The sequence below is a fragment of the Eimeria necatrix genome, genomic scaffold, assembly GCF_000499385.1.
Source record: "Eimeria necatrix Houghton genomic scaffold, Enh_scaff44, whole genome shotgun sequence".
Classification (NCBI taxonomy): domain Eukaryota; phylum Apicomplexa; class Conoidasida; order Eucoccidiorida; family Eimeriidae; genus Eimeria; species Eimeria necatrix.
In genome coordinates this window covers 36,766-52,396 of record NW_013654805.1, presented here as the reverse complement: position 1 = coordinate 52,396, position 15,631 = coordinate 36,766, and the positions used below count along the sequence as shown (strand labels likewise).

The 15,631-nt window shown below is 57.9% G+C and overlaps 2 protein-coding genes across 2 annotated transcripts in view; both read right to left on the bottom strand.

Moving 5' to 3' along the window:
- Nucleotides 1–254: 254 nt before the first annotated feature.
- ENH_00054960 (zinc finger (CCCH type) protein, putative) lies at nt 255–2,988 on the bottom strand (the record flags this gene model as incomplete). The annotated part of the gene is made up of 5 exons (XM_013583789.1): nt 255–845; nt 1,014–1,954; nt 2,121–2,247; nt 2,448–2,691; nt 2,891–2,988. 5 exons carry the CDS (start codon nt 2,986–2,988, stop codon nt 255–257), a joined length of 2,001 nt encoding a protein of 666 aa, XP_013439243.1.
- Nucleotides 2,989–5,693: 2,705 nt separating this feature from the next.
- The window catches only part of ENH_00054950 (dual-specificity phosphatase, catalytic domain-containing protein, putative), a gene marked incomplete at both ends in the record, with an annotated part of 19,142 nt that continues 9,204 nt past the window's right edge, over nt 5,694–15,631 (bottom strand). The window contains 7 exons of the mRNA XM_013583788.1: nt 5,694–5,884; nt 6,069–7,069; nt 7,396–7,469; nt 7,623–7,676; nt 8,277–9,368; nt 9,500–9,535; nt 9,631–9,673. Of these exons, the coding sequence (XP_013439242.1) occupies nt 5,694–5,884; nt 6,069–7,069; nt 7,396–7,469; nt 7,623–7,676; nt 8,277–9,368; nt 9,500–9,535; nt 9,631–9,673 (2,491 nt within the window). The remainder of the gene's footprint in view (nt 5,885–6,068; nt 7,070–7,395; nt 7,470–7,622; nt 7,677–8,276; nt 9,369–9,499; nt 9,536–9,630; nt 9,674–15,631) is intronic.

Genomic DNA, 15,631 nt, shown 5'->3' with positions numbered 1-15,631 from the left:
GTTTATTGGGCTGCGCAACCCCACGAACCACCGTTGCCTACACAGTTCGCCAAATATCGGGCCGGCAAGATCTGCTGCTCCTTTGCGATAGAGCATCAGCCCAGGCTCGCTGAAATCCCCTGCGTTGCATGTGATGCAACGCGAGACCCCACAAACTCAGTAATACGAAGACCAGAGCACTGAGTGCAGTGTCTGTACAACCACAAATTAAAACTCGGCGAAGACCGCCAGTCAATTCCGTGCAATTTCTGCGGTCATGCAGCCAGCCTCGCCATTTTCCAAAGAGCCATCATGTGGGGGTAGTTCGACTCTGCTGTTTCATCGGGCGGTTGGGATGCCTCAAACACACCGAACTCCGCTGTGGGTGACTCGCAATCATTGCCCTTAAAGCTCTTTCGAGTCCCCGCCTCAGGCGATTCATTTTCCTGTATAAGTTTTAACAGGGAAACGAAACACGACATCAGCCGCTTGTTGTCTTCGACGTCTTGCAGCAAATCATTCCCACTTGTCAGATCCTGCAAGCCCTTCAGATACACTGCGTCCTCTTCACCTGCTTTAAGAATTTCGTCGACTTTGCACCAGCTCTCCTCAGTCCATCCGGCCGCGGGCCACTGACAAAGCGAGTCTTCATCCCTTTTGAAGTGGGGTAGCGGCGAATCCTCACTCCCCTTGCGGCGAGGCGCGACGGACTCCAGATCTTGTTTCGTGCACGACCAGTTGCTCCCTGTTGCTGTGAAGTCCAAAGAAAAACATGTAGATGACAAGCTCGCGTCCCCGCCGTTGCCGCGGCTGTACATATTGCCTTCTTGTTCAGCTGCTCCTGCCTTCAGGTCTTCGATAGTCATCTGCTTTCGGACAAGCAACAAGTCAACCAGAGCACAGTGCAGTGCAATGAGTTTCCCGCAACGCACACACATACAGAGCACCATGGCACAGAGGAAAAAACAAACTTCATAAACGCGCTGACGCACATTCAGTAGCGACCCTGAAGTGGCAAATGCGCTTGAGCTCACATTTGCTGAGACGCTCCTGTGGGCGCTTCCAGGCGTGCTCCACGAAGCTCTGGAGCACTCCAACCCATCTGAATCATCAGTAGGCAAGCGCACGCCGCCCTCTAGCCAAAAGTTATTGCTCGAGCGCCACACATGCATTGGACCGGCCTTGCAGTCACCGAAAGTCTCTCCCAGCTGCGTACTGTCCCCTGGGACAAACTCTTCGCAGCCTGTAAACAGATTGGCTTGCGGCGAAGATGAACCCGATGGATTCGCATACTGAAGAGGTAGGAGACTTGGCCGAGTTGGGAATGTTCCAATCGGATCTGTCGGCTTCTCTCCTAAGGAAGGTAAACCCCAACTTTCTACGCTGTTCGCGTCAATCTGATCTTTCAGACTTCCAAAAGAAGGGCTACCTATGGGGTCTACATTGCCCGCCAGCAACGTCTGCCTTCTCAGCGGGAGCTCTTCTACAGTCTCCTCAATTGGTATTCCTTGGCGCAAAAGAAAGTTCTGCCCTTCCTTCTTCGCAGCATGCTTAGCCGCACTTTTCAGGTTATTTCTAGCATCCTTCCCCTGAGGCTGTGCAGGACACCCTCGAGGGGGACGGACATCTTCAGGGTCCACCTTCCCCTCGATAAGATTCAGCAAGCTGCTAAGAGGGGGCCAGGCGCCCATGGCATCATCGGTAAAATGCAGAGGAGGCAGCGTAGCAGCTTTAGGCATGCAATCTGAAGTCCACGCCGCATCTGCTGGAGCGCACTCAGCAAGGTGCCTCACAACACCGTGGAGTAGTAGGCCTACGTTCTCATGATGAGCGCTGTTGCCGAGAGAAGCAACTGAACCTCCGCTGCTCTCCAAAACTGCAGGAGGACTTGCGGGTGGCAACCGCGGCCTTCGCCGTCTTCCGTTCTTGTTGGGCAATAGTTCGACTAGACTTACTCCAGGGTAGTTCACCGGCACTGAGGACAATGACATTACACCTGACACAAAGAGCCACGTATTTGCCCACTTTGTATCTCCCCCGCCCAAGCCATCAACTACAGGCCAAGCCCTATTTTGCACCTCTCCGGCCCTAGCCGTCAACTGTAGGCCAACCAAGCAAGGATGCAAAGATTTACAACTGACCGTTTAGCCCCTTCACAACTCCGAGGGAGAAATGCCGCGCGGACTGCCTCCGCTCCTTTTCGCCGTGACTCTTCCAGCAGTAGTAGACTCGGCACGAGCGCTGGGCAAATGCCTTACATGGCTCTGTCTGGGTACAAAACAAAAGTGTGACTAGGCAGACTCAACTGTTAGATAAAAACAAGTCTACGATACTCGCATGGACCCTGAAGCGGAGAAAGCACTCTGCCACAGGCAAGCTGGGCCAGACACACACAAGTCCCCACCCCATTGCTAAATAAATCAATGTGCCGCGCACACAGCAGCCCAAAGAAGCTTAAATGAACGCACCTTATATACGAGGGGATGGTAGACAATTTCCTCCGGTGAGTGGGAGAAGGGGCAGTTGACACCTCTGGGACACTTGACCTTCACTACCTTCCCGTTTTCTATTTGTAAGTTCTCGCACGGCACCGGCAGGTAGCGCAGCAACGGTTCTCTTTGGCTAACCTCTGAGCGCTCCTGACGCTGGCCAGGAGAGGCATAGTAGGGCGACCTACGTGTCCAGACTTGGCTGTGCGAGTACTGGCAGCGGCTGCAGCAAGACCCAGCATCATGAACACCGATTCAGGCTTGCAACAAGCACACTAAGCACTAGGAAACATTTCTGTGAAGCAACAAGGACAAAAGCTAACGAAGACAGGCCTCTTAAGGGTGCCGCTGAAACAGCACTCTAGACACTGTGCCTTGCGAGTATCGAGAGGCGGGTTCGAGAAGAGGGTGACCAAACTCACTCGTCCCCAAAGCTGCATGAGCCCTGAGAGAGACGGAGGCACGCTTTCGTCCTGAAGCGCAGTATATTGTCATCCGTAAGCAGGGAGGCGCACGCCATTGTGTCTGGTGAGCTGCAGCGGCTGGGGCGTCGACTCCACTTTGAATGCCTTCCACGAGCTTCACTGCGCTACTATTCCGTCGAAATGTAAACAAAATATCGATGCGTGGAGCCTGTCTCCGCAGTGCGCCTTACGGCTATCGGTTTCGACGCGGCTCAAGGTCACTGAGCGCCAGCACTTCGTCGGGCACTCCAGGTAAGTCTAGATGTCTGGAGGAGGACTACAGGCTCCGCTCAGACAGGACAGATGGTAATACGAAGAACCCCGCAAAACCTGGGAAGAGAAGAGGTACGCCGGAGCAGACTAAGCCCTCTAGCTACCACGGCGAGTCACTGGCTCCCTCAGATGAAAGCAAAGAGAAGTAGGGAGGATGAATTGACGAGGTTCATGTAGAGAAAAATAAGAACGACTCAAACTGAACAGAGTCCAAATGAAACCCATTAAAGTCCGACAACCCGGCAACCCACGACAGCCGGTTCAGCAGTGGGGTGGCGGGTGCAGTGGCAGGCGGGTGGCAGGCGCCTAGGGTCGGGACAGATGCAAGAAAAAAACGTTATGACCGAACTCAAGCAGCTCTCAAGTTTCTAAATCCTTCCTTTGGGTGGGTTATCCAAGAAAACAAGAAAAATAAGGCTTCAGTAGCTTCCCTGATGCCTCCCGTGTCTGCCGTACTAGCCAGCCGCCGGTCTCGATGGCTCTGGTTGGTTTCGCTACGTCTTTGAGGCTTCCGCAGCGAATTCCTTCGCCTCTTGGCATTACCAGTGCCGTATACTGCAATTACACTTATCCGAAAGCATAGAGGAAGACAGAGATGCCCACCCCACGTACCTGCGATCTGTGAGCTTCGTGGGCTAGCCAAGACAGCCGCTGGCAGGGTAGCGGATGACGATGTATGGGGAGCTCTACTGAAAAAAGAGGCCACGTGGCAGTAAAGAACAAAAGCTCAAACCTATGTGGCATCACAGTTCACCTTTTTGCTATATGTTGTGGACTGAAACAGCTGCTGCTTCGCACCCGCAGCGGCGAGACCAGCGAGCAGCCACTGAATGGGGGGCAGCGAACGGGGGGGAGGGGGGAGGGTCGTCTGGGCCTGAATCAGCTTGCAGACAAATTCAGCTAGATCATTTTAAGACTATTGGCGGTTATCCTTATTATTACTAACAAGACAAGTGTTTCATGCCAGGTATCTTACGTTCAACAGCGGCTGCTTGCCATCTCCTGTCTTGTTTAGTGCGCCGCCCACACACTCGCCAATGCTTTCGGGTTACGTCTGCGCGCCCGTGCAGTTCCCGGCAGGTAACTCCTTCAGACTAGGAACTCAGGCATTAAGTGTAAGATATAGTTAGAACAGTTTCTATACTTATAGCTGAGTCAGAGCGAACAAGCTGTTTACATGGCTTTACGCCCCAACAAGCTGTTCGCTAGCCCGCACCAGCAACAGCGGGCAACACAAGCAAGCCCGTTTGAGCCCTACCCCCACCGTTAGTGGCACGAAGTGTCTGCCGCAGGCTCCTTCGAGACTGCCGTAACGCTTCGTATTTCTGGGAAAGTGGAGAGCTACAGCTTGGGCCGATGCTGCTGCAAACAGCCGCACTCGAATCACTCGAATCTGGAAAGCCCGGTGGTACTGTATAGACTCGTGCGGCTGCAGGTCAGGAGGGTTACCCAAAACTGCTACGGAACCAGGGAATCCTAAACTTTGTGTTCCATTTTGAAAGCTACGTCGTGTGCAGTTCAGTGACCTACATAGACTGCCAATATTTTCCTAAAACGAGTCAGTTCAGCTTTTGGGCTTCCCGCGAGTAGCTGAGCAATTAGTGGGGATGTACGCTGCTCTAGACCGCAGCATTATTGGAAATGTAGCTTCCCATGCCGACGCTGCAGGCAGTGCCGTGTGCTGGCCACCTCTACCGGGCTGTTTGCCTAGCTCTGTAGGTTGGTCCTGCTAGTTCTTCGCTTCCTGATTCCATCAGTGATTATGAACGGCTGAAAGTGATTTCACTAACTTGCTGGCTACTTTAAGGAGAGATTGCTTTCTGTGCAGACAGCAGAAGCGCAAAGCGTTGGGCGTTGTCAATAGATGGCAGCTATTGCTACTTAGCCGCCCACTGGTTTGTCCAGTAGATCTATTCAAAGGCCCCTCACGGCAGTGACAGGCCTGTTACGTCCATCTAAATATAAAGTGCACACGGTGCTGAGTAACAGGGTCGGTTAATGCCGCAGGAGACGTCCTGATACTGCCGGCTCCGACCCTGCCAAGTGCACTTAACGGCAGCAACACGCCTACACGCATAACTCTCGTGAAGGGCCGAAGCCTACAACAGACTGCAGTATTGATGCGTGGGCCGCGGCACTCCCTGCCACTATTGTAGCGGCTCAACATATGGCTTTATGAGAAGGACAGGGGCGCATTGTGGTATCAATTGACCAGCAAAAGGTGTGTTCGCAGAACTTCAAGGGACACTACGTTTAATAGATGCTGTGCGGAGTTGGGTGGCGGTGAGGGGCGCCACGTTGCCGCAGGTAGGGCAGCGGACTTTCCAGATGGGGGAGCCGGTGGAAGGATCCGACCCTACAAAGTTATTGATGTGCACCTTCGACTGCATCGAGGCTGTGCGCAGACACTGCCGGCAAATGAGACAGCCACAACGCCGGAATGGGCGAATATCGCTCTTCACTGTCGACCGCCCACAACAGGGAGCCGTTATAAATGACTCCGCATTTTGTATCGGCGTTTTCCCTCCACGTGCCCCAGCGCCTGGCAAACAGCAAAAGCAACGGCACAAATATATTCACATGCGTGCATGCACCCCGCAGTTGCACATGAGCACACGTGCGCACAAGCAACAAAACAAGCACACCTAATTTGTGCTGCTGAATCAGCACCCCTTCTTTCCGCCGTAATACGTGAGGAGAGCGTACGGAAGGCACACTGGGCAAATGCTGCTAAACAGCGCGGGAAAAGTTATTTGATTCCCGGGAAATCACTCAGTAGACGCGGCTAAAGTTGCAGTCAGCAGCTCTCTCGACATCTGCGAGACATAGGCATCACTACTTCTAGAAAGCGCGGGCAGTTTACCTTGCTTGGTCGGCGCCGCTTGCTCTGGTTCTTTGGCTGTGGACTCAGAGGGCGAAGCACTTTGCGAGGAGCTGCTGCTCTCCCGCGAAGACGGCTGAGACAGAGGACGGACACGAGTCCCTTGAGGAGGTTCTGGGGACTCGGCGGCCTCTTCGGGCTCCGACTCGGGGACTTCCACAGGTGAGACTTTGCGCGATTCATGTTGCGAGTCATCAACCGAGGGTCCTCGCGACGCTGGGCCGGAAGCATCGCTTTCTTGCTTCTGCTCCTGGTCCCGACTTTGCCTGCTGAGGCTGCTGAACAAACTATAAGGAAAGAGAGAGGACTGGCGGCTAGTCTCTTGAGCCGGTGGCGAAGTGGGGGGTGCGGAGGGCTCTTGCTGGCCCTCCGCAAAAAGGTCTGCGGGCAGAATGAAGGTGCTGGGCCTGCGGTTCTCCCCCTTGGGCTCTTTGAACAGATACGCGGGAACCGGCACGGTGGGTCTTCTCTCAGTGTTTTCCGCCCTGGCCTGGGCCTTGCGGAGAGCCTCTTCATCAAATACGTGGGCGGGCAGAACAGTTGTGGGGCGGCGAGGTGATGCAGCTGCAACTTTCCTCTGCCTTGCCCTCTCAGCAGCAGCTTCGTCAAACAAGTAAGCAGGAACAGCCACAGTCTGCCTCCTCCCGTCTGTGTCTGCCCTCTTCTGAGACTTCAGCATGGCGTCTTCGTCGAATACGTACCGCGGCAGTGCAACTGTGGGCCGCCTGGTGGCAGCTGCCTCAGAGCGCTGCGCCGCCTTTTGCATTGCTTCTTCGTCAAACAAGTGCACAGGCACCAAGACTGTCCGTCGCCTCGGAGGTTGTTCATCTCCCGACATATCCGGGGACTCAGGAAGCTCGACAAAGACGTAAGGCGGAATCAACTGCGTGTCGCGGCGTCTGTGCTCTTCCGCTGCCTCCTCTGCGCCGTGAGGAAAGGCGAAGGACTCCGCCGGGGCACGGGCGCGGCGGGGGGGCCAACTTCTGCAAGACAAGGACACTAGCAGCAAATAAATGCGTTGCCTGCTGACGCAGCCCTCAGGCAGCTACACACACAGCTGCGAAATGCACGGGGAAGTGGCCGCAACTGCTTGAGGGGGGGAGAGCCACCGCAGCTGGGAGGCGACAAACTAGGGATCAACAGCAATCTTTGCAGCTAAATATCCTCCATCTACGGGTGTAAAGCATGCAGCCAGTTCCCTCTACTGAGTTTCGTGAATATCTACAGCTTTGCCAGTAGTGAACTCAGCAAAGGAGGCCTCAAATACTGCACGGGTTTGTCAACAAGAAGTGAGGGGTGGGGGCCTCACAGCGTTGGCGCAGCCTTCTCCATTTCGAAGACCTTGTCCACCAAAGCAGCAACGCGCATTTCCAGGCCTTTCCGCTGCGCAGTCAAACATACGAAGATGCCTCAGTCCACAGCTTGGCTGCATGAACCCGCAGGTGCCACTCACTTTGCCAATCAGCTCAAACAAAGGAAAACTGCAGGCCTTAGTGGCTCCTGCATTCAACGCAGGGGAGCTGATCAAGAACTTACCCGCCCCTGGTAGAACAGCCGAGCTCGCTCGGCCTTGAGGTGGTCGTCTACCACCTGAAATACACAAAGACAGAAACAAAGTTGGACTTTCAAATATTGCCCCGCCATTTACTCTTGCAACCCCGCACTCCCCTCTCTGCTGTTTCCTCTGGTTGGTCTAGACCTCCCATTGGGCTGCACTGGTGAAACACTACGCTCCCCTATGGGCTGCGGGGTGTGCTTGTGGCTGGCAGTTTCTTATTCAAGTGCGTGTTATTTTGCGCAGAATGGGTCTTGCCTCTTTCATGGCCAATTCGTATTTCCTTTGGAGTTGGTCAACCCGCAGCGACGCCCTCAGCACAACTTGCCGGACCTGCAGTCAGCGCACTCCAATCCAAGTGCACTCAACTGACTTCCCCGAGTGGTGCTGCTGCTGTTGTGGTGGTGATGCTGCTGCTGTTGTGGTGTCGGTGCTGCTGCTGGTGTTGTTGTTGTGTCGGTGCTGCTGCTGGTGTTGTTGTTGTGTCGGTGCTGCTGCTGCTGCTGCAGCTGCTCATGGTGGTGGTGGTGGTGCTGCTGTTGCTGCTGTTGGTGGTGGTGGTATTGCTGCTGCTGCACCTGTGCAGCAAATGTTCAGCTTTGGCCCCACAGTGCTGCGCCTCGGGGCTGGCCTACCTTTTCTATGAGCAGGCGCTTCTTTTCAGTGACTTGCAGGATCTCCAAATTGAGTTGTTCGCAGCGGGCCTGGGCGGCCTTGAGTTCTGCGCGCAGCGCCGCCCTTTCCTCTGCAAGGGCTTCGCACTTCACGCAGGAGTTCTGAGACCTCAGAGTCCTTCCAAGTCCGCTGGACAATTTGGAAGCTGCGCGTTCCTCCTTGGGGGAAAAGGTGCGGCTCAGCCGTTTTCGGAGTCTTTGGAAAGAACTTTCTTTCGAAGGCGGCTTCGAGATGGCCATTACCCCAGTGAGGGATTTCGTGTCGGCCTTTTCTGGAGGCTCGCGTGGCTGCCGTTCTGCATTTCTGTCTTCGTCGGAGAGCAGCGAGCGAACGGCTCTGGGCTCGGGAGGCTCTTCTGTGGCTTCTCCGTCTTCTTTAGAAGCAGCAGCAGCATCAGTGGTGCCCTCCCGCGTCTCCTGCGGGGTATCCCTGGGGCCCCACTGGCCATCTTTCTCCGAAGTGGCATCTTGTGGGGACCCGGCGGCTGTGGGGGTCCTGGAGGCTGCGGCCTCAGCCTCTTTAGGGGGGGCCCCCCGCGAGCGAGCAGAGGGCTGCCTACGGAATGCCCGGGGCCCCGGGGCCCCTGACTGCGACGGCGACGCAGGCCGGGCTGCCTCCCCAGAGTCCTCGTGCTGCAGGGGGCCCCCGGGGGGCCCCTCGCTGCTGCTGAGGGCCCGGGGCGAGCCAGAGGCCTGCTGCAGCTCCGAAGGGCGCTCAGTGAGGCCCGAGGGCGCCTCCTGGAGCTGCTGCCGGGTTTGGCTCGGCAGGCGGCGCAGCTGGTCTTCAAGTTCTGCTGCTTTGCGCTCAGCCTCTTCAACTTTTTGCTGCAGTTCTTCTCTTTCCCTCTTCAGCTCCGACACTTCCCGCCGAAGCGCCTCCAGGTCCTGAGGGGCCTCTTCCTCCAGGTCTGGAGGGGCCTCTTCCTCCAGGTCTGGAGGGGCCTCTTCCTCCTCGTCCTGGGGGGCCCCCGGGGCCCCCCCTTCCTCTGGGTCTTGTGGGGCTTCGGCTTCTGCTGGCTGCTCCGCCTCTTCTCCTGCGTCTTCTGCGGGGGGCTGTTCAGCAGCACAACACAAGACAGAGAAAAGGACAATGAGCCTTGCACAGGGGCCTCGGGCTGGGGGCCAGGCTAGGGCTTTTCGCAACTGCAGCCACGCCAAAGAAGGGCTGGGGGCCCCTCACGCACTTCAACGGGACTCTCCGGCTTCTCGGCGGCCTCTTCCTGAAGAATAAAAATGCAAAAGGAAAGGCAGAGGCGTCTCGCGCGGCCAGTCGTGAGGTGTACGTACACCGCAGGGCCGTCGGGTTCTCCCTCACCTTCTTTTCCGGAGGCTTCGCAGCCGACTTCTTCCCGAAACACCTGAAGTTAAGCGAAACGTGAATTGTGGTAGAGACAAATTAGTTTCAAAAAATAGTCTTTGAGCTGAATAATTATAACTTCGGACCAGAGAAAGGCAACAGATAGGGACAATTTAGGCATCGGACAGCTGAAGCTGAAAGGCGAAGCAGCAGCAGCAGCAGCAGCAGCAGCAGCAGCAGCAAGAAAAGCAGCGATAGCTACGGCAGCAACAGCAGCATGTGCTGCACGTAGAAAGAAACCAAGCAGCAGATAGAGCCACACCAAAGCAAGTTTCTGACAGAAGAGAAGAACTGAGACTTCGAAAAGGAGAAAACGAAGCAAACAAAACTTTCGGCAGACAAGTGCAGCAGCAGAAAGCAAACAAGAAGAAGCAGCCAGAGTGGGGCGAAGTGGCAGAAGAAGATAAAACAAAAGGCAGAAGCAAGAGAAGAGAAACGCGCAGAGAACAGAAAGGCTGGGGGATTCCGCCGAGCAGCAAAGGCAGCAAGAAGGGGGCCACGAAAGCTGCTGCTGCTGCAGAGGCGCAGCAGCAAAACAGCAGCACGGAGGCAGCTGCAGCGCGACAGAGAAAAGGAAAAAGAGAACTCACGACATCTCCGGGCCGCCAAGACTGAGGCCTGCAGCAGCTGAGGGAAGGCAAATGAAGTGGCAAAGCCCTCAGCCTCGAACTGGCAGCTCGGAGTGCTGCACTGAGGCCATGGAGAGCTGCTGCAGGCCCTCGGGCTGCTGCCTTTGCTGCCCGCAGCCACTGGGGGGCCCCGCGGGGCCCCTGAGACAGACTCTACAGAGGCAGTCCAGCTTGTCGCCTCTTCAGAGGGCCTCGGGGGCCCCCAGGGGCTCCCCCGGGAAGAGGGGGCTCGGGGCAAAGAAGGCCAGAGGGCTTCTGGAGGCGCTGCTGCTGCAGCAGATCTGCGTCGCTCTCCGCTGCGAATAGGCAGCTGGAGTTCAGACTCAAATATGAAACGGGCTGGAGCCTTACAAATAAGCTAACGCAGGCCACTGGCCACGGGCGGGGTCCAGTGTTGCTGCCGATCTCTGCTGCTGCTGCTGCTGCTGCTGCGGTGTCGATTTGAGGCGTTTGCTGCTGCGCGGCGCTCGGCGCAGCCAGGCGCTGCAGAGTTGGACAAAAAAACCTTTTAAACCTCTAGATAAAGTGTTTAAGGAAGCTGTGAGACGCGCAAACACTCGAAAGACGCCCCTCTGGACTGCAGTCGCGGGCGCTGAGCCGACGCGGCAGAGCTGGTTGAGGCTCGACAGACCAGAGGCCAGTTGGCGCCGCCAGAGCTGCTCCTCGGGGGGAAATACTTTCCTAGTCTTTCAAATTCATTGAAAATAAAGTAAAATGAATGGCTGTTACGGCATAAAAGGGTTTTTATCTGGGGAAGGCCTCTTCTGAACGCAGCATTCGTCGGCGGCTGCAGCAGCAGCAGCAGCAGCTGTGCCACGCGCCGTCGCCACAGCGGCCAAACCACGCAACGCGGCCTTCTCCCCTAATTTTTAAAACTCTTTCCGACTTTAACTGTTTATTAGTTAGACCTAGGCTGTCCGTGGGGCCCCGGGGGCCCTTAAAAGGCACTTTGCTGCCAGTCTGCTGCCTGGGGAGCTGGGCCACAAAGGGAGAAACGCCTGCAGCTAAGCCCCTTGCCTTCGCCTCTCCCCCCCTTAGCCTGTCTCGCTGTCTCTCCGGCCTGCTGCTCTGTCACCTGCTGCCTCGAGGGGCAGCGCTGCAGGCTGCTGCGCTGCTGCTGCCCTCAGCAGCAAAAGAGTGCAGCGCACATTACATTTGCTGCAGGCTGCACCAGCCAGAGGCTGCTGCAGTCCACAGGGGATTTAGTGCTGCTGATAGCTGGCAGCAGCAGGACTCCTGCGAGCAGCTGTAAACAGATTTCCCTTCCTCTAGCTCTGTCTCATTTTGCTTCCTTAGATTTGCTGCAGCGAGCGTTTGTAGTGGCTGCGCAGCGCAGTGTACGTACACCCGAGCCGGGGCAGCTGCGCCCCGCAGCCAGCAGCAACAAAGGCTTCAGGCAGCAGACTGCAGCACAATGCATGCAGAAGAGCGAATTTGAACTTGAATAAAGGCTTTTTGGGGCTTTACTCGAGCACACAAAGCCTAACTCAGTATCTTTTCACTAGTTCTCCAGGCCTCGCCAGGCTGAGTCTACGCAGAAAAGAGTCCTGAAGGTCCTCAAGGGGCCCCCAAGGTCCCATGGGGGGCCCCTTTGGGGCCCCTTTGGGGCCCCCAAGGGGCCCTCAAGGGGTCCTTATGGGGCCCCCAAGAGACGCTCTGGGGGCCCCTGGCCCACAGAGCATCTCCCTGTATTGCTGTACCCCACCTGTGCAGCACAGCGCCCGACAAACAGGGAGGGCCTCCACTTTTAAAGGCCCCCAGGGCCATTAAATGCAGCAGCCTTTGGGGGCCCTTGCTGCAGGGTAGGGGGCCCCCTGCAGCTCCCCTAGGGGAACAGAGGCCCCCTAGAAGGGCCCCTGCAGCGCCCCTAGGGGAGCAGGGGCCCCCTAGGGGGCCCCCCTGCAGCGCCCGTGGGGCACCAGGGGGCCCCTTAGGGGGCCCCCTAGGGGCCCCCCCTGCAGCGCCCGTGGGGCACCAGGGGGCCCCTTAGGGGGCCCCCTCAGGGTCACTGGACCCCCCGTGGTGCTGCGCTGGGAAAGGCTCTTTAACTTGCTGCCTCTTTGGGGGCCCTGGGGTCTTTACAGAGGGGCTTAAATGGCCACAGCACTGCAGCAGCGCTGCAGCACGATTTACCTGTAGACTTTTCTCTACTGTTTCTGCGGCAGCAACTGAAGAGCAGCAGCAGCAACAGCAGCAGCACTAGCAGCATTAGCAGCAGCATTGGCAGCAGCAACAGCACCCTCAGCAGCATCAGCATTAGCAGCAGCATTGGCAGTAGCAACAGCAACCTCAGCAGCATCAGCAGTATTAGCAGCAGCAGCATTGGCAGCAGCAGCATTGGCAGCAGCAGCATTGGCAGCAGCAATAGCAGGAGCAGCAGCAGCAAGAAGAGGCCTGCAAGGCGGCCAGTGCGTGTGCTGCCAGCCAGGCAGCAAACAGCTTAAGATTAAAAGAACAAAAGTTTCGTTGCTGCCTCGGGGGGCCCCCCTGGCTGTGGGCCGGCCAGCAGGCGAGAGAGGGGGGCCCCCGGCAAGCGTGGTAAGAAGCAAACAGTAAGAAGCAAGCAGGGGGACGGGGAGGTGGCTGCGTCTGTGCTGCAGGCCTGCTGCTCCGTCACAGGCACGCTGCTGCTGCTGCAGTTCGCGCTGCTCCGTCGGCTCTCTCTCTGCTGCTTCCTATGTGTCTGAAATCTGGGCAACAGGCCCGAGGCCGCCAACGGCACCTTCTCCTGCTCGAGCCCCCGCGGCAGCAGCAGCAGCAGCTGCTGCTGCTGCTGCTGCTGCTGCTCCACGGTCTCTTTCATCGTGGAGCACAACGGTTTTGGCAGACGCAACTGTCAAGGCTGCGGTGACTGCGCTGCTGCTGCTGCTGCTGCTGCTGCGGCTGCTGCGGCTGCCTGAGAGCAGCCTCTGCTCGGCACTGGCCTGCTGCTGCACCGGGCGCGCAGTCTTGGGGGCCCCCCCCAGCCAGTTCTGGGCTACAGTACCCAGCCAGGGTATAGCGCGGGGCCCCTCGGGGGCCCTCCTGGGGTGCGCGTACCTGCTGGGGGCTGCAGCAGCTGCGCTGCGGGTGTCGGGGGGCCCCCCTTGGGGGCCCCTGGCCTGCGCTGCAGCAGCTGCTTCGCGCTGCCTGGCTTGCTTGGGGGCCTCCCGCTGGCCGCGGGCAAAGGCACTGGCTGTTGGCTGCTGGGGGCCCCTCCTGCTGCACCCTGGGGGGCCCCCGGGGGCCCCCATGCGGGCCTCCAGCTCCAGCAGCTGCTGAATGAAGCCCACGTTGGGTCTGGCTATGGGGCGGTTGCGGCGAACTGCCAAGTAAGAAGAACGGAAAGTGTGGCCCTCATAAATGATTAAATAGGCCTGTGCAGCAGCAGCAGCAAGGCAAAAGAAGTACAAAAAGGGATTAAAAGAAGCAAAAAACCAAAAAAATAATTAAAAAATAAAATAATTAATCAAAAACTGCTGCTGCAACTCACCATACAAACTGCCACAGAACGCGATATGCCCTTCTCGCAGTGTACGAACACGTTGCAACCTCTGCAGCACACACAGAAGCAGCAGCCCGAGCCAGATTAGCCAGCAGCAGCAGCAGCAGCAGCAGCAGCAGCAGCAGCAGCAAGTGCGAGGAGAACGAGGAAACACAAGGCACGAATGCATGCGAGCAGCAGGAGAGCCCAGGGGAAGAGATGCAAGCAGCAGCAAATAAAAAGAAAGCAGCAGCAAATAGAGTTTTATCCCTCGCAGCCAGGAAAAAGATTCTAGCAGCAGCAAATAAAAGGGAAAGCAGCAGCAGCAGCAAATAAAAGAGAAAGCAGCAGCAGCAGCAAATGGAGTTTTGTCTCTTGCAGCCAAAGTAGAGATAAGGGGAAGGTGCAGCAGCGAATGAGACAGCAGAAGCAGCAGCTAGAAGCAACAAGCAGCAGCAGCAGAAGCAGCAATTCGTTTGGGCGTGATAAAAGATTTCAGGAGAAAGTGACTAGGGTCTAGGGCTTCGAACACCAGATTTAGGGTTTAGGGTTTAGGGTTTAGGGTTTAGGGTTTAGGGTTTGGGAGGCTCACCTCAGCAGCGCTTCCCTGACTGCCCCGAGAGACAAGTGGTCGAACTGCATGGCCTGCAGCAGCCAAGAGCAGGCAAACCGCCAGCAGCAATCAACAGCAGCAGCCAGCAGCAGCAGCAGCAGCAGCAGCAGCAGCAGTGAGCACAACTCAGCAGCAGCACCCCTCCGCTCTAGTGAGCCGCAGCACCCAGCAGCCCTCAGCAGCCCTCCCCAGCCGCAGCAGCACCCGCAGCATCTGCAGCAGCAGCACCCGCAGCAGCAGCAGCAGCACCCGCAGCAGCAGCAGCAGCACCCGCAGCAGCAGCACCCGCAGCAGCAGCAGCACCCGCAGCAGCAGCACCCGCAGCAGCAGCAGCACCCGCAGCAGCAGCCGCAGCACCCGCAGCAGCAGCACCCGCAGCAGCAGCAGCAGCACCCGCAGCAGCAGCACCCGCAGCACCCGCAGCAGCAGCAGCAGCAGCAGCAGCAGCAGCAGCAGGGGGACCTGGTTGGGGTCGTCGAGGAGGGGGTGGACGCAGTGGCGGATGGCGAGGGCCCTGTAGAGTTGCTGCTGCTGCTGCGGCCAGGCCCCGAAGGGCCACGCTGCTGTCAGCACCAGCCCGATCTGCAGCGCCTGCAGCAAAGCCCCATCCAGTGCATGCGCCAAAGACCCCACAAAAAGCCTTCCTGGAGTTTTTGTTGCAACAAGTCCGGGGCCCAAAGTGCTGCTGTTAACTCCCACGGGGAGGCCCGCGAGGAAGGCAGCAATTTCCCGCGTTGCTGCAGCAGCAGCGGGGCTGCTGCGGTACAGCCACAGCGCTCGGGGGCCCCCCGCGGGGCCCCCGGGGCCCCCGGGGGCCCCGGGGCCCCCGCAGGGGCCCCCGCAGGGGCCCCCGCCGCAGGGGGGCCCCCCGTGGGGGGGGCCCCCCGAAGCCCCGCAGCCGGGGGGGGCCCCGGGGGCCCCCAGCGGGGGCCCCCCGGGGGGCCCCACGCCCAGCGACTCCCAGCCACAGCCAGCAGCAGCAGCAGCAGCAACTGGCACTCGAGGGTGAGAAGCTCCCGGAACTGAACAAAGAAATGCTGCAGCAGGCAAAGTTCCTGCTGCTAAAGCTGGAGACTTCTGCAGCTCCATGCGGCGGCTGCGGCGAGCCGCCACCAACGGGAACAGCCACATCGTTCTGCTGCTGCTGCTGCTGCTGCTGCTGCTGCTGCTGCTGCTGCTGGTCCTGCTGCTGCTGGTGGGAGGGGGGGATGTATGGCCACACGGCACTCCTGGTGCTGCTGCTCCTTCTCCCGC